Raw genomic sequence first — 24326 nt, forward strand, 5'->3', positions numbered from 1 at the left:
ATATATGGTGGAGGAGGATGTAAAAATGAGTATTTATAGTATAAAATATGATGTAAGTTACAATTCTAAAATAATTAAGTCAGATGAGTTATAATTATATTTTATAGTGTGTTAATTGAAGTTAAATGGAGGAAACAAATAGTCAATTGAAAGGTTATGTAATTTAAGTTACAATTTAATAGTCAAATGTGGATTTCAAATATGAATTAAAGTATATGACTAAATGTGTTAGATATTTGGTTTAATTAAAAATAAATATTATAATTAAAAAATAAATGCTAAATGGACCAATAAGGAGAGAGTGAAACCTTAAAAATTTCCAAGAAATAATTTTATTTTTAATCTCTTTTTATATTCTTCTTAATTTAAGTTATATTTCTAGGTTTAATTATATTTTTAATCCTTGTAGTATATATAATAGATAGAAAATGGAATATCAAATTGTTTTTTAGATAGGAAATCAAGTATAAAATTCAAAGTTAAAACAAATTATAATGTTCTTTGTGTTATTACATGTTGAATCACAAACTAATAATAAGGATCATTATTCTTAAAAGAATGTCTTACAAATTGGTTTGATAATTATATAACAAAAAGTTTATTTTGTTAAAAAATTACATACTTTTGAAAATAAATTAAATATACATGAATATGTGAGAAACAAACAAACATCCAAAGTAAAAGAATGAAGATGGTTTCTTTAGCTTGATTTTCTTATAACCATAAAATATTATTATACGTATGTATTACATTTAAAAATATAAAAAATAATGAAGACATAAAGAAATACATAAAAACAAAAATAGATAAAATTGAAAACAAAAGTTTAAACTAAATAATTAATCAAACTCTTACAATGATATTTTAAATGAGTTTTCACCTCATGCAAGAATTTTAAATGATATTATAATTTATACTGTGTTTAATTGAAATTCAATAAATAAAACCAATAGTCTTTGGAAATTTATATAATTTTCAGTTTCATTTTAGTAATAAAGTGTGAATTTAAAGTATGAATTAATGTATATGATTAAATGTGTTTTTTGGTTAAAAATAAATATTATATTTTAAAAAATAAATACAAAATGGAACAATAAAGAGAGTGGAACCTTACTTATATATATATGATTTTAAATAATTTTCCACCAATAAGGCTTATAAAATTTGTTGTATGATATATGATTAAGTTCTTTCATTTTCTTTGCCATTTGATTATAACTTATAGTTTAATTAAATTTTGTATTGAATGATTGTCATAAACATTTATTTATTTATTTATTTTGTTGAATGATATATGATTAAGTCCTTTCATTTTCTTTGCCATTTGATTATAACTTTATTGTAATTAAATTTTGTATTGAATGATTGTTATAAACATTTATTTATTTTTATTTTTAAAAAAAAATTAAAGCCTTAAATATTTTTGTAGACATTTTATCTTGTACAACGAAATTTAACATTTTTATTGGTTGTTTTGATAAAGTTTGAAAAGGGGGTAAATTTAAAAACTGGTATTTTTAAAAGGGTATTTTTTTAATTCTCCCAATATCATTCCTATTTTTATCATTAACAATATTATTGTTTTATCAAAAAATACTTAAATGTACTAAAGAAAATTACTATCAAAATTGAACAATTACTCAACGAATAAATTCAAAAGATATGGAGTGTGTATGCTTCTATTGTATGATTTAAATAAATAAAATGTAAAAATGTCATAAACATTAAAATTTATTTAATCTATTTTTATAAGTAATAAATAAATTAAAATAATTAAATAAATATACAACAACCCGCGCATATGCGCGGGACATTACCTAGTATATTAATAATGTAGTAGTTAATTTTAAGAACCTAACAAAATGTGATAGTTATTGGTTGAACCTGTAGGTTTTTAAATTTATAAGAATAAAATAATGTAAAACATATTAATAATTTTATTAATTAATTTTATAATTATAAAAAAGAAAACTAAAAAAAAAGATACAAATTAGAAACATCAAAGATACAAACTTAAAAATTAAAAAAATAAATTAAAAACATAAACTTAACAAGATACAAAAATAGAAATTATAAACTTATAAACGTTTTTAATCATTTGGAAGATGTCCAAATTTCGTTCATATAATCTCAATCAGATCCTCTTTTAATTGGTGATGTGCTTGTTTATCACGTATTCTTCTGCGACGATCACCTATACCCTCGAGATTTGTAGCCATATTGTTCGAAAACGTTATATCCGGGGCATCTTCTACGAATTCTTGGTCGTCAAAGAGAGTATATAAATGTCGTTCATATTCAACAATCATATTATGAAGTATGAGACATGCTCTGATAATATAAGCGATTTTTCCTTTTTCCCATAGAAGACATGGATTCTTAACCATGGCGAACCTTGCTTGAAGGACTCCAAATGCACGCTCAACATCTTTCCGTGCAGATTCTTGACGTTTTGCAAACAAATAATGTTTCAGGGTTTGTGGTAGTCGGATGGATTGAATAAATGTCGCCCAGTTGGGATAAATATCATCCGTAAGATAGTAAGTCATGTTATACTCCCTTCCATTGACATAGTAGTTTGCTTAAGGGGCTTGACCTTGTATAATGTCATTAAATACCAGTGATTGATCAAGAACATTTAAATCATTACAAGTAACTGGTGCTCCAAAAAACGCGTGCCATATCCAGAGATCTTGTGAATCAACCGCCTCCAAAACAATAGTTGGCTTTCCGGTTCCTCGAGAATACATACTTTTCCATGCGGTTGGACAATTTTTCCACCCCCAATGCATACAATCAATGCTCCCAACCATCCCTGGAAAACCTCGTTGTTCTCCAATATAAAGTAGACTTTCGAGATCTATTTATGTAGGCCGCCTTAGGTATTCATTGCCAAACAAGTCAACAATTCCCATGACAAAATTTTCCATACACTTACGAGCCGTGGTTTGACCAAGACGTATATATTCGTCAACAGTGTCTTCCCCACCCCCGTATGCTAAAAGTCGAATTTCTGAAGTACATTTTTGGAGGGGTGATATACCATTTCGGAATGTTGCATCTTTTTTTGGTTGAATATATTCAACTTCTTCTGAGAGACGATTGACAATACGGAGGAACAATGGTTTGTTCATTCGAAACCGTCTTCGAAATAACGTATCCGGGTAAGTAGGATTATCAGAAAAATAATCGTTACACAAACGTTCGTGGCCTTCTTCCCGATTTCTTTCGATATACGTCCGTTTTTTTCTTTCCGGCGGTATATCTTCCAATGTCGCATCAACTTGATTATCAAATAGGTCTTGATAATATTTGTCAAAATCATCATCATTATTAGAGTTATAATGATAATGAAAATTGTTTGACGAGAAAGCCATAATAATAAGTAAAGAAGAAGTTTATAAAATGTTTATAATTTCGATGAGGACGAACAAGAAGAGAACGATAAGCAAATGCTAAAAAATTGTGTTGTCGCTTGAATTGTGTTTGTGGCTTGAATTGATTTTTTAATAAACTAGAGAGAGTAGAAAGGAAATGAGAGAGAGTAAACGATAAGCAAAAAGAAAAGATTGTGTTGTTTTAAGTTATGCCAACATTCCCGTATTATATAGGAATGTCATGACACAAACATACAAACATTAAAGATATACCAACTCGGCCATGTTGTGGACTAGTAATTCTTGTGAACAAAGAAAGGACAAAAAAATACAATCACATAATGTTGCAATAATCGATTCCTTCACTTTCAATTATCAAAAGAATACAATTTCATGTGACTGAAAAAGTTACAACAATCGATTCATTGCAACAAGACTCTTCTTACCATCTATAGTGCAAGGGAGCATCAAACAAGTCTCAAAAGTCTTTGCCAGAATACAATTCACATCCTACTTAAACCAACTATTGAAATCAAAAGGGCCAAAACACAAAAGCTGACACCAAAAACCATTCTTAATGTGACTCTATTCCTCTGCAACTCATCTCCCAACTTCTCTACTAGCTTTTGAAGTTTAACAACTTTCTCCTCACTTTTCCCTTCTTGTTCTATCATCTCTTTAAGGTCCACTACTACAACTCTGGACCTTTCAGTCATCTCTTCTATCACAGCAACATCCCACCACTTGTGGAAATGCATATTTCCATCACCAACATTCTCGCACGTGAAGTACCTAGGAAACACAAAACCATTCAATTATTGGAAACTCTCATAAGTAAGATGTAATTAGAAACATAAATCATAAACAGACACATACTTTCTCCTTGGATCATTACGGGTGTAAGATGTCTTCAGTAGAGGCTGCCCACCACAATAACAGAGGTTGGGGAAGCCAACCTCAATCTCTGGTTCAGTTCTATCCACCATGTTATATGCACTATGACCTTCATCCATCAATATGTATGCTTCAATCTCCATGTCTACAATGTCCTCTGTGTAGTGGTGACTTTGCTCGTTTGATGAATCCCAAGAGTAAGAATAATCTTGCCCCATTGATAGCTTCACCTGAAAACAGACTAACATAAGTAAGAAAGAAGATATGAACATTAAACATACATGTCTATATCAAGTATGAAATAGACATCTTATCAACTGATACACATATCATCATACATCAGATAAGATTATTCAATTCAGACAAGAAACATTAGATCAGATCCGTGTATCACACTTGTAAAGAGGAAGATGACCAGAAACCAACAAGATTAAACCAAACAGACTTTAACCAAGTTATATACAGTCAATAGGCTATACACAATGAGTAAGCTATAATGAATTAGCAATACAGAGTGACAACTTCAAAGCAAGGAGACAGGTAGATGACCAGAAACCAAACATATATTGTTGAGTTGTGTATAGACCAGAAACCAAACAGACCATAAACCAAACCAAGTTGAGTTGATTCTACAAACCAACAACTTCAAAGCAAGTACACAATGAGTAAGCTATAATGAAAACACAACTGATTCATTAAAAAGAAAACACAACATTAGATCAGATCCGTGTATCACAAACAGCATCATATGAAACCAAGCATACTTTATTCCAGAAACCAAGAAGTAGTATTCCAGAAACCAACAAGTACTTGTCAAGTAGACAGGAAGATGACCAGAAACCAACAAGATTAAACCAACCATACTTGATTCCAGAAACCAACATGTTCAAATCAAATAGTCAGGAAGATGACATGAGTCCAGAAACCAACCAAATTAAACAAGATATATACATTCACTAGGCTATGTAGAATGACTAAGCTATAAAGACTTAGCAATACAGAGTGACTCAGCAAAACAGAATGACTTAGCAATACTGATCAATACACAAGTTAATTATCACCTTCTCGGATCTCATTTTGATTAATAGAACTAATACAATCCTATCCAAACACAGAACAAATAGCACAACAGACTCATTACACAACTTGTTGAATACACCTAAAACTTGTATGATTCATTAAACAGAAGATACATTTCATTCATTACACAAAAACCACAACTGATTCATTAAACATATTTCACAACAGATTCATTAAAAAGAAAACACAACTGATTCATTACACAGAAGTACTTAGAATAGATATTAAACAAGACATGTTATTAGACATGGTTCATGAAACCTAATTTAGCTACTTAGAAAAGCTCTGCCATGAGCTTTTTCTTCAGAGCAAGTTCATCTTCATCCAATGGCTGGGTCTTGGCAATTAGAGTGTCAAGAATTGCCAGCTTTTGGAGTTTTAACTTGGTCTCGGTATCCTTCTCTTTGTTCTCCCACAACTGAGGATAGTCTTTGGCAGGTGGTGCTTTATCTTTTCCCCTAAACCTTTTACCTTTCATAGCCTTAACTCCTTCGAGCATGCTCTCTGTTTCATTTGCAATCGAACCACAAGATGCTGGAGCATCCTCACCTCTCCTTCTCTTGCTTGATGTGTTGCTAGTAGGGTTCATAACACCTAGACTACACCATTTCTGTTCCTGTCTCAACTCCACCCATGCATGCTCGAGACCAAACTTCTTCTTGTAAAGTGACATGTAGATTGTATGAGCATTCTTGAGAACGTCTACATCATTCATGCCACTTGCTTTTTCAGCCTCAGCAGTACCATAAGCTCCACAGAAGTGGCTAACCTCTTTCCTTATTCTTCCCCATATCTGCTTGCAATGATCAGGCAGTCTTCGTTCTGCACCATTCAACACATGCTGACTAGCTCCATAATACTCATAAATCCTTTGCCAAAAGGTGTCTGACCTTTGGTCATTGCCCACAATCACATCCTTTGATGTGTTTAGCCACCCACTAATCAACACTAGATCATCTGAGGAGTTCCATTGCCTTCTCTCCCTATTAGCATTTGGGGTGGCTTGAGAAGGGTTTTGGCTACGAGAAGGGTTTTGGCTTCCTTGAGATGGTTGGTTGCGAATTGGGTGGGAGCAGTAGGGCCAAAGTTGACATTTTGGGAGAAGTTGTCATAAGGGAAATTGTTTAAGCTAAAGTACCCAGGTGAACCCCCATACGGATTGTTTGAATCCATTGTCAAAGTTTGTTTTAAAAAGAAGCAAAAAGAAAGGTTGAAAGAAGTAGCAAAACATATGTCAAAGAAGAAGCAAAACAGAAGGTCAAAGAAGAAGCAAAACAGAATGTCAAAGAAGAAGAAAAACATAAGGATGAAAGAAGAAGCAAAACAGAAAGGTTGAAAGAAGTAGCAAAACAGACGTCTCAAAGTCGAAGAAGAACATATGTATCAAAGTCCAAGCAAAACAGAAGGTGGAAGAAGAAGGAAAACAGAATGTCAAAGAAGAAGCAAAACAGAAGGTCAAAGAAGAAGCAAAACAGAAGGATCAAAGAAGAAGCAAAACAGAAGGTCAAAGAAGAAGCAAAACAGAAGGATCAAAGGTCAAAGAAGAAGCAAAACAGATGGATAAAAGAAGAAGCAAAACAGAAGGATCATAGAAGAAGCAAAACAGAAGGATGAAAGAATAAGCAAAACAGAAGGATCAAAGAAGAAGGTAGATGGAAGGAGTTAATTACAACAAAGTTCATAAAGAGACTTTGTAGAGTTATTACAGAAAAGTTAAAGCAATGAATTACCTACTTCAATCAAATCACCATTCAAATATTAATGTAGGAAATAGTACTCAACCATTAACAATGGTTTCTAATTCTTAACAGTGAACAATAAAGAAGATAGTTAAGTTTTAAGTGTAAATTTTAATTTTCTTCTAACTAGATCAATTCTAAACTATAAAAGGCAATTACTTATGTCAGAACAATATATAAGAGACAATTTCTTAGTTCACTAACCACCATTCAGATGGATCTTCTATATATAAGACAATTTATGCAAGCATAGTTCAATTTCAGGTTGCAAGCATAGTTCAATTTCAGGTTTGAAAGCTATTATATAAACAAATCTCAGAAAGCTCCACAGACGGTTTACTTCAAAGCAATAATAAACAAAGCTCAGATATATGACCTAAGGATTCAGATCAATATACAACAACAATTTATCCCAAGACACCATACTTCAATACATACTTCAATTCACAACTCTTTTACAGTTCATCAAGCTCGCATTCAAGATCATGAAATACATTACTTATGAACTAAAACGATTGAGTCACATACCTCTAAGGAAGGAGTCAAATGTGCTGTATGAATCCGCTTGAGTTATCCAGGCTATCCTAAACTTCGATCCTCATAAACAAAGAAAACAACAAATAGTTAAGGATCATCTAAACACTTGTATCAAATGCATTAAGGTTAAACATATCATTTCTTAAACATATATTTCATATAGTTAACTCAGTAAACCTACATCGAGTTGGAAATATAACTCAGATAGGACTCCCAAACAAAAGATCATACCGACAAAACATACAAATCCTCTATCAAACCTTAATGCCGAGAAAACATACAAATCATGTAGAAAACATACAAACATCACCAACATTCTCCTCAGAACGGACTCCCAAACAAAATATCATACCGAGAAAACATATAAATCATACAAATCCTCTATCAAACCACTTGTAAACAACAGATCAAAACCTTAGCACTGATTACTTGTACAACTCACAACTTAATGTTACAAATACAACAGAAAATTCGAATGCCATCTAATTAAACCGTAAACTAAATATCAGAAAAAGACAGATGCTGTTTACACTCGACTTTAAACAACAAATCAAACGATAAAAACCTTAATTGTGAAAAGCTTTTACAATAACGAACTAGAGAGAACCAATTATCAAACGCTAATTAATTGTGAATCAACAATAGTAAAATTTACACACAGGGTGAATTAAACCAAAGAAGAAACTGAAGAAAAGAAGAACAAGACTGAGAAGAGACTTGTACCTGAGGAGGATGGACAAAGACGGAGGATTAATAGACGCGGAGGAGGAAAAGGCCGAGATCCACAGACGCGGAGGAGGATGGACAAAGACGGAGGATGGACAAAGACGGAGGATGGACAAAGACGGAGGATTAATCGACGGTGAGATCTCCCGGAGAAGAAAACGATTTCCTCCCCTCAATCGTTATTGTATGACAGAGAAAGATGGTCCTCTCTAGATCTCTCAATCCTTTCGTTGTTTCAATCGTCTCTTTTGCCAGACAAGAGATCAAAAATCGTTGCCATGGTCAATGAAACTAGGGTTCGAACGAAAGAGGAAGAAAAACGATTTGGGGATTTTTTCTTCTTTTGACAAAAGACAAAATAATAAACGTTTACAAAAATCATTAATTTTAACCCACTCCCACCGCGCCACGTGGCCTAAGATTCGAAGTCCAACGCTTGTTGGAGAAGAAGCGGATGGACCTTACGTTTACACTGTTTGAATTAATTGGGCTTATTAAAATGCCCCAAGGCCCGATCGAATGTGGTGATAATGATGATCTTAGTAAAAGTGACGAAGTTATCAAGCTTAAGATAGTGGCTAAGTATTTCTGAGATTTCTTGTCTTAGTATCTTTAGTATTTAAGTTTACATTCTCTGATTAAGTGTGTTTGGTTATGTTTCTATGTTCTATGAAAATGTACTTGGCTTTTGTTAGATATCACATATATGAAATGTTGTTTGCTTGGTGATTCATTGAATTCTTTTTGTGATTGTGTACCTTAAATGTTGTTTGCTTGATTGTATTGTGAACCTTGGTTTTGATTTTGAACTTGCTTTCATTATGAACTTGATTTCATTCTGAACTTGATATCATTCTGAACTTGATTTTATTCTTAACTTGTATTGTGAATGTATAATAAGAGTTTTGTTGCTGTTTTGTGAGGCTGAATCAAAGATGGGCCATGATTATAGCTATTCTCAGCCTGACTCCTCAGACCAGTATGATATGTATGATGACAGTGAAAACAAGGAAAGAGAAGCTTTGATTCTTATGGATGGAGCTGAGAGTAGCTTGATCAATGCTCATGCTATTCTCATGGATGAAGCTGAGAGTAACTTCCTCCATGCTCAGGCCATTTAATATCCTTCTCAACCTGAGGTTGAGTATGGATTTGCAAAGGTGTGCTACTGTGGCTTCCATCGTTTTGATAAAGTTACAACATAATGTCCATATCCAATAAGGAGATTACAACTCTGGATATTTTTATTTTATTTAAATTAAAACATTAAATATTTTTACACAAATAAATAGAGAGTATAACCTTAATTTTATATATATGATTTGTTGTACTTTAATCCATCTCATCGGCTCCTCCATTTGATCAACTCTCCTTATTTGAAAACCTCAATCTAAAACTAAAACGTCACGATATGTATTTTATCCAAAGTTCCAAACTAATAAGTAATACTCCTAACACTTTCAATTGATCAATCAATGTACCCAAACGAGAACGGAGTTCATATATGTGTGAATGATGAAAATGTTACTAGGGAAACCAATAATCGAAGAAGATAAATTGATCAAGGAATTGGAAAGGACACGTGACATATGGAGCCACACATCATGTGTCTACAAGTTTAAGGACCACTTTGGACTTTTGATTGTCATGCGCCACCTTCTTCTCTTAACAGCCGCCATTGCCACTTTTTTCTTTCCTAAAGGAAACAACAACTTACTCGTGTTAAACGTTCACACGCACACGTCTTCATATATAATTCGCATACAACTAAATTGTTATCATTATCATTATCATTTATCATCTAAATCTATACTATATTAAACAATTCTCATATGTTCTCAAACAATCAACATCATTATATATAATAAGAGTTATCAAAGCCAAAACCAAATGATTTTATCATAGTATCATATAATAACCCAAGAAAGCAAGATGTTCGTGTGTGAAAAGAAAGTATTTCCAAATCTTACAAAAATTCTTGTGATGCCAATTCATTTTTTTCGTACTTTACTTCGAATTTTTTGCCAAAAGACAATATTTTGATTATACGTATTGTTCCATTTAGAACAAATGAAACAAATAATATATTTTGATTAAAAAATTAGGGTTCTGCCAGTTCTGGTGAATCTGTGTGTGATCCAAAAATTATACTCGACGTAGTGGAAAAAATACACTGAGAAATTGTTTTGGTTTTAAAAATCAACTAGACTAGTTTAATTGGGTTCGTCCCTTCTAGACGTATATTAATCTTGATATAGTGTTACATGAGTTGGATTATGCTATATATTATAATTATATATTCTAATCATCATGATTAGGAAACAGAGACATCATTCACGTACGTCCTTTTCTTTTAGTTTAAACTTTAAAATATTCGAAGTTACCAGCTCAAATTCCATTAATGATTATATACAGTAAACTAAATTAATATTGATTCTTTTATGAAATTAAACTATAGTATTGGTTAGCCAAATAGGAACATATGGCCTACAAACTAGAAATTTCGAAACGAATTATATATTTTCATAAGTTCTCAAGTGATGAATTACAAAACTATTTTATCTTTATATAATTAATTTAACTAATCATCACATGAAATATTGCTACTGTAAGAGCCAGTTGTTGAGCTCGTCAACACTCCACAAAGTCTCCAACGCATCTCCGCCGTTGAACCAATCACTACCATTTGTCATATGATCCAACGTTCCATATTCCACTTGATCACCACCGTAGAAACTCGATCTCACGGAGGACTCAGACGACGACGTAGATGACGCGGCGCCAGCAGTCGCCGCGCCCGAGTGGTGGTTAGGGACAGATTCGACGACTTGAGCGGTGGCGATCCTCTCGACGAGACGAGGCATCCAGTAATGTTTGATTAGGTCTTTGAATTGCTTGCTGTTCACGTCACATTTCAAAAGTTTTGCATGTTTTTGAACACGTGTTCTCCAATAATTCTTTATCTCGTTATCAGTTCTTCCTGGTAATTGTTGAGCTATCTTTGACCACCTTCAATATAAATAAAAATAAAAATTTCTATTATATGAATACAAGAATTGTTAAATAAACAAATGATTTAAAGGTGTAACATTATTTTTTCCTTTTATACATTGATAAAAAAAAGACCTTTGAATTTTCTTATGTTAATAACAAATATGATTCACATTTTTCGTATAATTAATAACACAATTCTCCATGAGGATCTCAATGAGAAATTAAATGCAGCTGTTAAAAAAAAAAATTAATATCACAATTCAACAAAGAAATTTCAAAGAATTGATTTGTCAATTCTCCAATAATTGAATATTGAATTACTTATTTTCCATAGAGACGTTCTAAATTTGCTTTCTTCAATGTATCTTTCACTTTCTGTTATTAATTTTCTTAATTCTATTTTATCTTATATAAATAATGTATTATCTATAACATAAATAATGGTTTAGATACATACCGATTTCCCCAACGAGAATGGAGTTCAAGTATGATGAATTGTTCTTCGAGAGATATGTCGCCACGGCGGATGTCCGGACGGAGATAATTCAGCCACCGTAGTCTACAACTCTTTCCCGTTCTGTTCAGTCCTGTCTCAAAAGTAAATTGTATTCTAATAAATAAATAACTAAAAACGTGAAATAGACAATATTATATTGATACTATTACAATATCTCAAAATCAATGAAGATAACGATTGTAATGAGAGGCTTTATCGTATTGGATGGTTGTGAAAGGTGTTTGAGTTCCACACTCAAAAAAGGCTAGCTAGTACTGAAAAAGAACTCCAAAGGAAAAAAATAAAATAAATTTGGACCGACCAATCTGTTTCATACGAAAGTACATTTCTAATGATAATAATGAACTATGAAGATGTCAACTTGTTCTTTGTTTACTTTACCGACATGGAGAAGTAACAGCCATAAGAAAAGTATTATCATAGTTACGCAAAATCATATACTTTTATGTATTTCTATAACATTTTGATAAGAAGAGAAAGAGTTTGCAACGAAGCCCTTTTTAAATCTAGTCTTTTAAATTTTCAGGTTATTATAAGATTATTACTTCAATAAGAAAAGACTACTTGTTTGAAAAGTATATGAAGAGTCTTTCAATAGCAAAGTTTAATCATTCAAATCAGTTATATACACAATCTAATATCTCTTGGGGGGAGCTATACAGTTGAGAAAACCAATTGAGACAATAACTCTAAGGATGATTAAGTTAAGAACATACATATAATGATTTGGTATACCTATGTATATCATGCATGATCATATTCTAATATATGATATAAAACGTATGCAAAAGGCTTAATAAGAAGTTTTACCAGCAGAATGAGAGAGAGAGTTCCATCTTCCTTCACCATGAAGAGAAATGTAAGTGATGAGCTTTGTGTCTTCATCCACTGTCCATGGACCTCTCCTTATTTCTGTTTCAGTCTTCTTCTTGACTTCTTCCACTTCTTCTTTCTGCTTTAGGGTTTTACAGTTTGTGGATTCTGTTCTACAAATATTCATACTTTGATGTATATTTTTTAGAAACTAGAGATGAGAGACTTGATCTGATAAAGATATGATTGTTGAGGGAGAGAGAGTTCTCCGAAGGGACATAAAGTGATCGAGTTTTCAAGGTGGGTTTTATAGATTTTTTTTTTCTTTTTGCATATATTTATATATTTGGACAAATTTCTTTTTGCCTATAATACAAACAAATACCAAACATTACAAAATTGGCATGTTAATATACAAATTACTAGTATTCTCCACCACTAAATATGTAAATATAATTTTACTTTGAATTTTGGTAATAATATCTTTAATAATATCAAAATTTACATTGTAAGCAATATTGAAAGTGAATCTAATAAACCTATATTTGGAAGAAAATGTTATACTCCCACAGTTTCACAAAGAGTGTCATTCTAGAGAAAAAAAAATTTGTTTCACAAAGAGTGGCTATCTAATTTTTTTTTATGTTTTCTAAACTAAATTCTCTAATTTATCCTAAACGCAATGCTCATTTTATTGAATTTAAATCGTTAACTACCTATTAAATAGGGATAAACATGTACGGTTCAAGTTTTTCTTAATTTGTATGAAAGATGTTAAAATGATATTCTTGGTGAAACAGAGGAAATAATATGCTTTATAATCTACTAATAGGTTTGGACCCGCCCTACAGCACGGGGAAATATTTTCGGATTTATTTTATTTTTAACGTATGTTATCGTATGTGTTATTTATTTTGTTTATTTTAGTATCAATAATTTTATATCGAAATGTATATTTTGTTTCATTTATTTTGGAAAAGTGTGTATTCGGAAATGAAATACAACATTTAAGTAAAACAAATAAAATAACGTGTATAAAAGAACCAATCCGTAAAGACCCATGTATTTTTAAAAGAATCATGAAAAATGAGTAATAATTGAAAAATAGAAGTATAATTAAATAAATATAATTGAATCATGACATAAAAATGAGTATAACTAAAAATGAGAAAAGTTAATTCCCTATAGTATAGGTGAATAATTAGCTTTTAAATTTGAAATAGATGTTACAACATCAATTCAAATTTTCCTATGATAACAATCGTAATATTGATTTACTTATATAACTTTTTTAATTTAAAAACTTATGGAGTATACTCTTAGTAAATCTAGCGATTTAGGAAATATAATATGAGGAATATTTTATGCTTAAATTCAGTTTGAAAAGAAAAAATAAATCAAAATGAATATTTAAAATTCTAAATTCAAAAAATAAATTTTGATATTAAAAAATAGACTTGAAAAAAAAAATTAACCGCGTTACACATACACTTTTTTGTCAATCGAGTAATATATGTCCGTTCTGGAAAATTAAAATTGCAACATATGTAAAAAATAATGTTGAAATTTTATTATACATGTGTTTTATATATTGTAATATAATAAATTAAAAATAAGATCACATAAATATGAAATGAGAATAATTATTGTTTTTAATATACTACTTTAATTATTTAGAAAAATATTAGGAAATCCAAAACTAGATACAGAAATAATATAATTATAGTTACCTAAATATATGTAATGATATTTAATATGAAAATAAACATTTATGTCAAAGATCCAATTTAAGAATTCGGGTTAAAAATTTTAAATTGACCCAACTTGAAACACAAATGTACAGTACGTCTCTTTTAATATATAGGAGATATTATAATTTTTGCACGGATTTTAGAGAAAATATAATGCTCTATGAATTTATTACAAATGCATTAAATCATCCCATTAAAATCAAAATTTGTTTTTGGAAACTTTGGCTAAAGGTCAATAAATACCCTATCAAATCGAAAATGAAAATTTTGGTATATGTACAAATTATTTTTGCATATGTGCGATGTCTCACATCGAGATAGTTTTTTTACAATAGGTCAGAACCTGTAAAAGTATGACTATATCTTTCTAACTATGAATGAGCATAAAGTTTGACTTCCCAGTCGTGCAAATTTAAAAGTTTTATTTGGTTTATTCAAGTTTTTATTTAAGCTAAATAAAACTTTTAAAAAGTTTCAGATATTATAATATTTTAATATGAAATTATTGGTTTTCAGGTTATAGAGCCATTATATTTAAAAATCATATAGCCCATTAGGTCAAGTGATTTCCCATATTTAATTTTATTTCTTTTTGTGCAATTTTTTAAGTATTAAATTTGTAAATAACTTTCACAATATATATAATTTGACTGATTAACAGTGAAATTTCATTATCATTTAGCCAATTGCTAAAATTTAATAAACTAAGTGTTAGAAATATCATAACTTAGTATGTAATGATGAAAAACAAGTCAGCAAAAAATAGTTAAAATATAAGCAAAACATAAGAAAGTTAAAAGCAAAACCGTAAGAAAATATAACAAAAATTAAATGTGTAAATTTGAGATATTAAATCAAAATGATGGGTTTAATTACTAGTAATTAAGATAGCTGCCACAATGACCGTTAGCAAGGACGGAAATGGAAACTTCAGCAAAATAAGTGATGCGGTCAGTTGCTCTTGATAACAACAATGAAAATATGTTATGTGGAACATCTGGTTATCCCTTCAAACAAACGGTATGCGATGATGACGGAGGCCGGTCTGAACCGAACCACGGTAGACGAGGGATAAGCGATTGTTGTACTATCCATGTTGGATCAATATGTCTTCTACCGATGCAGTATTGAAGGATATCAAGATACTCTATATGCTTACTCCAACCTCCAGTTTTACTGCTATTGTGACCTTTATGAGACCGTCAATTTAATCTTTGGTAACACAGCTGCCGTTTACCAGAATTGCAATATTTTTGCACGCGTTCTCCTAGTGGTACCAACACAATTAATTACTGCTAAAAAAATATTCACCCACAGGAAAATGACAGGAATTTTTATCCATATTTTTCATGTCACAGCTGCGTGAGCTAGATGGATCCTATTTGGGATCCACCAAAATGTATTTGGGTCGACTCTAGGACAAATACTCGATGACGATTTTGATGAAAACATATTTGCCTGGTTTTGGAATCCTTCGTTCTGCCTTAGAGGCTTCAAGGTTTACCGTTGGTATGTACTTTTCCTCGCTAATAGCTCTAGGATTCCCACAAGGTGTGCCGTTTACTTTTGGTCTTAGAGAAACAAAATGATATCCCACAGAGTTAAGTATAAGAGCTAACACTACACACACTTCAGACTTAAGAGCATATTCGCTATCAATATCATCTACACACACTTCAGACTTGATAACCTCTTCGCCATCTTCAATACAAGCCCCTCACACTCGATAACCTCTTTGCCATCTTCAACACAAGCCCCTCACACTTCAAACTTGAGAGCTTCTCCATCTCTAACACAATTGCCCCTCTTCCTCATAACACTAAGTTTGTCTAACTCTTCTTTAAATTATTATGTTAGACAATCATGTTTCATTCTTCAATTATGTTATTAGTTTCTTTTTCCGGTTAAATTATTAACTTCTTATTAGTTATATATATTATATCACTATCACCAGATATTTCCAGCTTACTTCAAGAATATATAATAATTAACATCAGAAAATCAGTATAACTATGGTTCGAACTATATATGGTTCGGTTGCTATAGGCTTCGTAAAGTTGTACTGACGACTTATGGAAATATGAGTTATTTTTAATAAATCTAACTATGGTTTAGATTTGATCACTAATGAGAACATTACTGTTTGTTTTCTCAGGTACTACAAAAAGATGTTGCCAACTATTACCAGCTTCTACTTTATCTTCATTTTCGCCATTTTGTCTGAATGTTCTTTTAACGCACGGACCATAAAGACTTCCCACAGTGAATGGAACATAGCAAAAAGGAAAAAGGTTTTTCCTTATGAGATTTGGAAAAGCTCTCTTATGTGATTTGAGAATCATGTTTGTTATATATAGAGGTGTTGGGCACGTCCTAAAAAACCAAGAGAGCAGAGACATAAAAGAATAATCCTACAGACTAGAGAGCTTTTTTCTTGTTTATGTGCGACTTCATTTCACGGTTTGGTGCTTGTGTAACGTGGCGGATGATGTGGCGAACGAAGAAATGAAAAAAACTAACTCTATATAGATAGCTAGATATTTCTTTTTAAGAATCCACCGATAAGAGCCGGGTTTTTGGAGCTTCAAACTTCATATACTGTATATACACGATGTTCTCAACTCATCATCTTTTTCTAACTTTAATCTCTTTACACCGAACAATAATCCAAATATTTTCTTATAACATTAGAATTTCTCAAATCTTTACCTAAACAGTAAACATTAAAGCTTGATCCTTATCTTTCTGAGCCAGCATAAATTTGCGGTTAAATGTCGGTGGTTAATTTTATTCTTCTTCCTTAAAGAAAAAAAACGTCACACATAATGTGTATATAGCAATTACCAATAGTTTCTTGATGTTAGAACTAAAATTTAATAAAGTAAGAGTTATAAAAATCATAACTCATAATGTAAAGATGAAAAAACAAGTCAGCTTAAAATAGTTAGAATATATTAGCAAAACATAAGAAAATTAAAAGCAAAAACGTTAGAAAATATAACAAAAGTTAAATGTGTAAATTTAAGATATTAAATTAAAATGATGGTTTTTAATTACGAATTAGTAACTATAGCCAGGGGGAGAGTAACCATCGTTTTCGATGTTCATATTTTACCTTTACTTTTGTTTATCTTGATATATAGTTTGATTGATCCTCGTGGTTGGGTTGACTGATTGATGTCAGCACTTTGTTTTGTGGCGAGTTTCAGAATACGGGTCCAGGTGCTTCGACATTAGGTCGGGTCACATGACCTCGGTTCGAAACCTTCTTTATGCTTTATAGGCTTAAAGGTTTACCGTTGATAAGTACTTACATCGCTTATAGCTCTTGGATTCCATCGGGTGTGTCGTCTACTTCTGGTCTTAGAGAAAAATGTTTGCATGCAGATTAAACCACTATCTCACAATTCACAAAGTTCAAGTCAAATTGTATTACATTTTACTTTGTCATTACGATCGCAAAGAACTTTTAGAGATAGATAACTTAATCACAAAGGGGAATATCGAATACATTATTATCTAGGTATGAAGGCAAATTTTTGGTGACTTAAGTGTTTTAGGTTTCAGCAAGACGTGGATACAAATCTTTATACAAAATCACAGTGAAACACATACGAATAGGAATTATGTAGATTTCCTGTAACTCGGATCAATCCAACCAATTCAAACCCCAAACATATAAGTCTCCTAGATGCTTTTGAAATAAAAATGCTACACTAAAAAAAAAAAAGACTTTAAACAATTCATACAATACTAAACTTTTTTAAAAAATTAGTAAATTACCCATCATTGAATAAGGTAAAAGAATAACATTTTCAAATATTTTTCAATTGCAATGGGGTCATCGATATAATCAAATTAAAGGTTCATGTTTTTAATAAGTTAATAACCTATGAATTCTATAAGACGGTTTTAATAAATATAGTTTGTCCTCTTGGAAACGATACAATTTAATTAGAGCAAACTCATAACATGATGATGATTTCAAATCAAGCTCTACGTGGTAACATGTTAGCGATAACAAGAGCAATACCACAAATATTCTTAATTGCTTTACTGTTATTCACAACCGAAGCATCTACTGATCTCAACCTCTTCACATCATCTAAACATGTATCAGCTCCATCCAATGCAGCGGAAACTTTCATGTTCATCCCCATGCCATCTCCTGAAGCCAAATGCTCATAAGCTTCCTCGAGGTTTCCGATCGCGCTCTCGTATTCATCTAAGCATGACCTGTAAGCTAACTTGGATCGAGGGTCGACGCCTCCATCGATAATAGATTGGAGTCTTTTGAACGTTTGTTTTGCTCTTGATTGTGTAGCATCAAGTGTGGTTTTTGCCAAGGCTTGGAGGTTAGGAGATGCGAATTTCGGATTTAGGAAGTTAAGACAGAAAGATGGGTTTAAGGTTTTGACACAGATTGCACTCATTTCTGAACTTGTGATTGCGTACGAGGAACCGATCAAAATAAGAAACATGAGAGAAGACAAGAACGCATTGTTCCTTAGATTCGCAGCCATTCTTGTTTTCTCTTCTAATTCCTTTTTTTTCAAGTTTATGATAGAAAATAATATTCAAAGGAATGAGTATTTATATCGATCGTAATTTACGTACAACGCATTGGTCAAAAGTCAAAAACAGACTCAAGAATAGAAGTTGTTATGAACGATGAAGAAAAGTTTTTACCATTGTTAGAAGAATTGCAAATATAGTAAATAGTTATCGTAGTAAATAGACTCTTAGTGAATATTTAATGTATATCCCTTTCTTTAAGTACTAATGAAAACAGAGTAATCAAGTTTTATATATAGCGCAAACCAAAAAAGTAGGCACTAAAATGTATGGAGTAAATGTCGAGTATTTATTAAGGAACAGGCTTAACCCGAAACTGAACATATGAAGAACATTAACGAATAGAAACAGTATAGCATCATCTCAATTCAAGTCATTTCATATCTATGAGAAATAAAGGACAAATTGAAGGCTAAACCACACAAACCGAAACAAAATCCAACCCGGTTAAGTATCGATTTGGCTTGTTATAGGTTGCTCAGTCCTTTAAGGTCGTCGTCCTAGTGTGTGGGATGTGATGCATACGAAATCAAAATCGCAAATTAAAAATCTAAACCAAAACGAATAAAACCAAACTAGACCAAAGTGTGACACTGACATACCTTCTTCCCTTTAGATGTGAATGGGTTTGTCGTAGGTGGCCATGGCAGCTTCCTTAAGAGCCTCACTCATTGTGGGATGAGCGTGACAGACTCTAGCGATGTCTTCACTCGATGCATCGTAGTTAATCGCAAGAACCGCCTCATGAATCAGTTCCCCAGCGTTTGGTGACATAATGTGAACGCCCAAGATCTTATCTGTCTCCTTGTCAGCCAAGATTTTAACCAATCCTTCTGCATTATCTATAGCCTTAGCTCTGCTATTGGCCATGAATGGGAATTTCCCAACTTTGTAACTCACACCATCATTCTTCAGCTGTTCTTCGGTTTTACCAACTGAAGCAACCTCAGGATGCGTGTAGACAACACCAGGAACCAAGTCATAATCCACATGGCCGTGTTTCCCTGCTATGAACTCTACACAAGCAACACCGTCTTCTTCGGCTTTGTGAGCAAGCATTGGTCCTGGAATCACGTCTCCAATAGCATACACTCCTGGGACATTGCTCACAAATCTCTCATTCACCAGAATCCTCCCGGCTTTGTCAGTTTGCACTCCGATTTTCTCCAGATCAAGTCCAGATGTGAACGGTGTTCTTCCTGCTGAGACAAGGACCACATCAGCTTCCAGAATGGTCTGCTCTCCTCCTGCTGCCGGTTCCACTGTAAGCTTCACACCATCAGAGGATGAATCCACGGATACAACTTTAGTCTTGAGCATGAACTTCATCTTTTGCTTCTCAAGTGAACGTTGAAACTGTTTACGGATTTCACCATCCATCGAAGGAACAATATCCCCAGCAAACTCAACTACCGTAACCTCTGATCCAAGCCTACCCCAAACAGAACCCATCTCGAGCCCAATATATCCCGCACCAATCACAATCATCTTCTTGGGGACTTCCGATAGAGACAACGCTCCAGTCGACGAAACAATCTTCCTTTCATCAATCGTAATACCAGGCAAAGATTTGACGTCTGAGCCAGTAGCAACAATGATGTGTTTGCCTTTCACAACGGTGTTTCCTCCATCGATCGTGTCCACAGAAACCTCATTAGGGGAAAGAAACTTACCATATCCCTTAACATAGGTCACCTTGTTCTTCTTGAACAAACCCTCAATACCTTTAGTGAGGTTCTTAACCGCATTATCTTTCTGAGCCAACATAGCAGGAAGGTCTACCTCAACCGAAGATACCTTGACACCATGTTTCGCGAAAACATGCTTTGCCTCATGGTACATATGTGAAGAGTGAAGAAGAGCCTAATACATCAAACACAAACAAGAATGGATTAACTTATACCTTCAGAATAAGCTAATAACAATCATAGAAGTTAACACAAATTGCTAATGCTACTGTATCACAGAAGCTTCCATTTCAATTCCATTGATTCAACAAGACGAATCCGTAATTTAGTAATTGCTCCAGAGTAAATGGGATTAGGCTATAAGAATCACTCTCCAGATTGATTCATCCACAAAATCCAGATAAAATTTCAATGTTGATCAGCAAAATTGAATAAACGAGAGGAGATGATGATTCGAAATTGACCTTGGAAGGAATGCACCCGACGTTGAGACAAGTACCACCGAGAGCGCCACGTTTCTCGATACAGGTGGTTTTGAGACCAAGCTGCGCCGCCTTGATCGCCGCTACGTAACCACCGGGACCACCGCCGATGATGACGACGTCGTTTTCGTCAGATCCTGAAGAAGCGAAGCCACGAGAGAGGGAAAAGGAGAGTTTGAGAGCGTCAGTGGGAGAGTTGGATAAGTTCCTTGTGAGAAAATACGCCTTCCTCCTGGCTAAACTCGCCATCGCCATTGTTGTTGATCGAGAGAGAGATAGAGAAAGTGAGACTTGGCTCTTTGTCGAGACGATTTACAGAGCCGGCAAATGTTAAGAGAGAGCTCTTTAAAACCCTTTTTTTTATTTGTTTTCCTTTTCTGATCACAAAATATTAATATTTCCTTAATTGACCAAATTTATTCATTTTTGTGAAAAGTATATGGATACTTAAATTTCTAAAATCTCAATTATGTCCACCAAATATTTGAATATTTATTATAAGTATTATCTAAATTCACATATTTGTCAAAGAACATTTCAATCTTTTGCATACATTAAAGATGTATTTTTAGAAATTATATACACTCTTATTTCATTAAACAGTTTTATTGATATGTATAAGAAATATATGGACATGAAGAACTTTGAAGGAGAAAGAAGATAAAGAGATAAAGATAGAGATGATGAGAAGCAATGACATAAGGTTAGGATTTGAGGCTTTTGAGATAAACTCCAAAAAGGACCAAAACCTTTCACAGTCCACAAAAACTATCGAATTCCAATTTCCACAGATATGGGAGATAAACCAAACCTCATGCTCTCAGACAAAATCTATGTAGATCCAAATAGTTTAAATTAAAACAATGAATAATGGGGTACAAATCACTAATCCTCAGAAACAAAAATTGAAAAATCCTCATTATCAGTTTCAATAATCCTCTACCAAAACTTCAGGCTGCTTTTTCTCTCTATCTCTCTCTGAAACAACCAAAAAACACAGATCAATCAAAAATGAGCAACCACATTACAAACATGTTCTTGACTCTCTATCACACTCTCTAGGTCTCTTATTTTATATCTTATCCAATTGAATCTCAAATTAGAGAACTAATCGTTTCATCAGTAACACCGATCCCTGTTATATACTGCCAAAAAACACTGCTTTCACTCTCCTCCAAGCATTGCTTGTAACCGAGCTCGGCCTTCATCAGAAACACAGAATCTGAATCTCCTTCTCTGCGGTTGTTTAGGTGAAGATGGGACTGATGAGAAGCAGATGACTACCACTGTCATGTTATCTGACGAGTTGAGCCTCGCTGCTTCTTTTCCAAGTTCCATCGCGCATTGTCTCGGGTCACCATGCCTCCTCAATCCTTGCCTTACATTACTCACTGCATTCTGGCTTGACAACACATCCCATATACCATCGCATGCCAAAATCAAGAACTCGTCGTCCTCTGTTAGAATGATCTGTTGAATCTCTGGGTCTGAAATCAGTGGTGAAGAGGTATCAGTGAAAGGATGCTTCAGTTCCCAATCCCCAATGGCACGGGTGACAGCAAGTACTCCATTGAGGTATCCGTCATCAAAGTATCCTCCTAAATCCTCAATCCGCTTTCGTTCGGGCTCATATGTTGATCTATGATCGAAAGACATATCAACAGCAACTCCTTTCCTACATAGCACTGCACGGCAATCTCCAGCATTAGCAACCAACAGATGTCGTCCGATTATGAGAGCAGTCAAGGCGGTTGTCCCACATGAACCACTGACAATGCTTTCATCAGACATGGCAAGATCAGCCAAAGCAAAAGCCTTTCGGTGAGAATTCTCCAGTTCTTCCAAGAAAAAAGTGTCCACAATGGAAGGCATCTCTGGAAATACAGCATCTTGAAAAAACAATCTTGTCAAATTCTCCTTCATATAAAGTGCTGCCTCAGGTCCACCATGGCCATCAAACACGCCATAAAAAGCACTTGGTACCGAGAAGTTGTAGGATCCAAGATGAGCTGACAAGTCATCTATGCAAATGTGTTCATCCTCCATGGTTTCTCGGCTTCGAATATCAGCAAAGCTTCCAGATCGTATAGCTGGGATAAACTCACTAGTTGATTCATCAATGTTAGTAGTCACGCAACTCATCCCCTGTTACAACAGAAGTAACCGTTCATAAATCAGATAAAACAGCAACTTTACAAAACACAATAAACAGACCAACGAGAACAGAGCCAAGATCAACAATTAAAAAAGGCATTAAAGTTGTTCCTTCATTCAATATAAAACTGATCCATGAACATCTTAGCTAACAAGGGTCAACGCAATATAACACAAAGGCATAACTTTTCCCTAAAAAAACACCAAACTAATCCTATTAACTTGGTTCTTCGTGAATAGATCAAGCCAGATTCAACATAATTAACCCCTGATGCAGGAGACAATCTCAACGAAAAAAAGACTCAATTTTGAAGATGAAGAATCAAAATCAATTTGAACCCACTTGCAATTTAATGGAAAAGTTCCGAAATTTTGGGAAACCCAATTAAAAGAAACATATATATATTAAAGAGATTCAGATCAAGAACCCTAAAAAACACATACCGATCCAAATCGAGGCGTTTCAGCAGAACCCGAAATCTCAGGACGAACAGAGTCAGAAACTCGAACTTCGCCGATCTGAAAATTGTTCTGATCTTTAGCAGCGGAGATATGGCACTTAACGTCAAGAACCCTGATCTCAGCAGCTTCAGCAACCATCGTTTGACTCAGAATCATGATGCTTCACTTTCTCTTTATAAATCACAAAAAAAATTTGAGCAGATCCGATTGAGAATTCCACCGAAAGGTACAAAAAGAGAATCGAAGAAGAAGAATAATAATTATAAAATCCACGAAATTTGGGAGGTCAGAAGAGGAGCTTTGCTTGGACGCAATTGAAATTCGCCTAAAAGAATAAAGAAGAAGAGAGGAGAAAAAGAAAAGAAAAAAAGAAAAGAAAAAAAGAAAATGAAGAAGAGAAATTAGGGTTTGGTTTCTGTGTTGGGTGTTTATTTGCATTTGATTTGACCCATCCCATGCCTATATAAAATGTAGCAGTAAAATAATAGTATATTATAATAATAAATAAGAAAGAGAGGCTCTTTTTAAATTAATTAT

At 33.2% G+C, this 24326-nt stretch overlaps 6 protein-coding genes across 8 annotated transcripts; all 6 read right to left on the reverse strand.

The window, feature by feature from the left end:
• Positions 1–3727: 3727 nt before the first annotated feature.
• LOC111828612 (uncharacterized protein At4g04775-like) lies at positions 3728–8432 on the reverse strand. 2 transcript variants are annotated; one of them, XM_023776970.1, is made up of 4 exons: positions 8351–8432; positions 7619–7687; positions 4254–4501; positions 3728–4169 (listed from the first exon to the last, which is right to left on the reverse strand). In XM_023776970.1, exons 3-4 carry the CDS (start codon positions 4487–4489, stop codon positions 3881–3883), a joined length of 525 nt encoding a protein of 174 aa, XP_023632738.1. In that variant the 5' UTR covers positions 4490–4501; positions 7619–7687; positions 8351–8432; the 3' UTR covers positions 3728–3880. The 2 variants fall into 2 exon arrangements, with proteins under 2 accessions (XP_023632738.1, XP_023632737.1); XM_023776969.1 differs by having other exon boundaries at positions 7619–7679; positions 8351–8423.
• LOC111832438 (glutathione S-transferase T3-like) lies at positions 5626–6524 on the reverse strand. The gene is made up of 2 exons (XM_023788757.1): positions 6326–6524; positions 5626–6173 (listed from the first exon to the last, which is right to left on the reverse strand). The coding sequence occupies exons 1-2, from the start codon at positions 6522–6524 to the stop codon at positions 5626–5628; spliced, it is 747 nt and encodes a 248-aa protein (XP_023644525.1).
• A 2422-nt stretch (positions 8433–10854) lies between the features above and the next one.
• LOC17898648 (transcription factor MYB78) lies at positions 10855–12939 on the reverse strand. Of its 2 annotated transcripts, none has more exons than XM_006305499.2 (3): positions 12675–12939; positions 11805–11934; positions 10855–11362 (listed from the first exon to the last, which is right to left on the reverse strand). In XM_006305499.2, the coding sequence occupies exons 1-3, from the start codon at positions 12862–12864 to the stop codon at positions 10957–10959; spliced, it is 726 nt and encodes a 241-aa protein (XP_006305561.1). In that variant the 5' UTR covers positions 12865–12939; the 3' UTR covers positions 10855–10956. The 2 variants fall into 2 exon arrangements, with proteins under 2 accessions (XP_006305561.1, XP_023645751.1); XM_023789983.1 differs by having other exon boundaries at positions 11805–11938; positions 12675–12844.
• Positions 12940–18341: 5402 nt separating this feature from the next.
• Positions 18342–18979, reverse strand: LOC17900056 (pectinesterase inhibitor 1). The gene has a single exon (XM_006306343.2). It carries the CDS (start codon positions 18949–18951, stop codon positions 18418–18420), a length of 534 nt encoding a protein of 177 aa, XP_006306405.1. The 5' UTR covers positions 18952–18979; the 3' UTR covers positions 18342–18417.
• Positions 18980–19218: 239 nt separating this feature from the next.
• LOC17899685 (dihydrolipoyl dehydrogenase 1, mitochondrial) lies at positions 19219–21520 on the reverse strand. Its single transcript, XM_006307223.2, has 3 exons — positions 21156–21520; positions 19606–20866; positions 19219–19503 (listed from the first exon to the last, which is right to left on the reverse strand). Exons 1-2 carry the CDS (start codon positions 21426–21428, stop codon positions 19616–19618), a joined length of 1524 nt encoding a protein of 507 aa, XP_006307285.1. The 5' UTR covers positions 21429–21520; the 3' UTR covers positions 19219–19503; positions 19606–19615.
• Positions 21521–22009: 489 nt separating this feature from the next.
• LOC17899123 (probable protein phosphatase 2C 13) lies at positions 22010–24196 on the reverse strand. Its single transcript, XM_006304998.2, has 2 exons — positions 23772–24196; positions 22010–23318 (listed from the first exon to the last, which is right to left on the reverse strand). The coding sequence occupies exons 1-2, from the start codon at positions 23943–23945 to the stop codon at positions 22338–22340; spliced, it is 1155 nt and encodes a 384-aa protein (XP_006305060.1). The 5' UTR covers positions 23946–24196; the 3' UTR covers positions 22010–22337.
• Positions 24197–24326: the final 130 nt, after the last annotated feature.

The sequence above is a fragment of the Capsella rubella genome, unplaced genomic scaffold (assembly GCF_000375325.1).
Source record: "Capsella rubella cultivar Monte Gargano unplaced genomic scaffold, Caprub1_0 scaffold_1, whole genome shotgun sequence".
NCBI lineage: Eukaryota > Viridiplantae > Streptophyta > Magnoliopsida > Brassicales > Brassicaceae > Capsella > Capsella rubella.

Bases quoted from the DNA above. Each gene is read 5' to 3' on its own strand.
- LOC111828612 (XM_023776970.1), bottom strand. From the start codon at position 4,489: ATGGGGCAAGATTATTCTTACTCTTGGGATTCATCAAACGAGCAAAGT. The intron at 4,170-4,253 runs GTATGTGTCTGT...TGTGTTTCCTAG, and splicing joins CGTAATGATCCAAGGAGAAA to GTACTTCACGTGCGAGAATG.
- LOC111832438 (XM_023788757.1), bottom strand. From the start codon at position 6,524: ATGGATTCAAACAATCCGTATGGGGGTTCACCTGGGTACTTTAGCTTA. The intron at 6,174-6,325 runs GCAATGGAACTC...TGAATGGTGCAG, and splicing joins AATGCTAATAGGGAGAGAAG to AACGAAGACTGCCTGATCAT.
- LOC17898648 (XM_006305499.2), bottom strand. From the start codon at position 12,864: ATGAATATTTGTAGAACAGAATCCACAAACTGTAAAACCCTAAAGCAG. The intron at 11,935-12,674 runs GTAAAACTTCTT...CTTTTGAGACAG, and splicing joins CTCTCTCTCTCATTCTGCTG to GACTGAACAGAACGGGAAAG. The intron at 11,363-11,804 runs GTATGTATCTAA...TTTATATTGAAG, and splicing joins CATTCTCGTTGGGGAAATCG to GTGGTCAAAGATAGCTCAAC.
- LOC17900056 (XM_006306343.2), bottom strand. From the start codon at position 18,951: ATGGCTGCGAATCTAAGGAACAATGCGTTCTTGTCTTCTCTCATGTTT.
- LOC17899685 (XM_006307223.2), bottom strand. From the start codon at position 21,428: ATGGCGATGGCGAGTTTAGCCAGGAGGAAGGCGTATTTTCTCACAAGG. The intron at 20,867-21,155 runs GTCAATTTCGAA...TTGATGTATTAG, and splicing joins TCGGGTGCATTCCTTCCAAG to GCTCTTCTTCACTCTTCACA.
- LOC17899123 (XM_006304998.2), bottom strand. From the start codon at position 23,945: ATGATTCTGAGTCAAACGATGGTTGCTGAAGCTGCTGAGATCAGGGTT. The intron at 23,319-23,771 runs GTATGTGTTTTT...CTGTTGTAACAG, and splicing joins AAACGCCTCGATTTGGATCG to GGGATGAGTTGCGTGACTAC.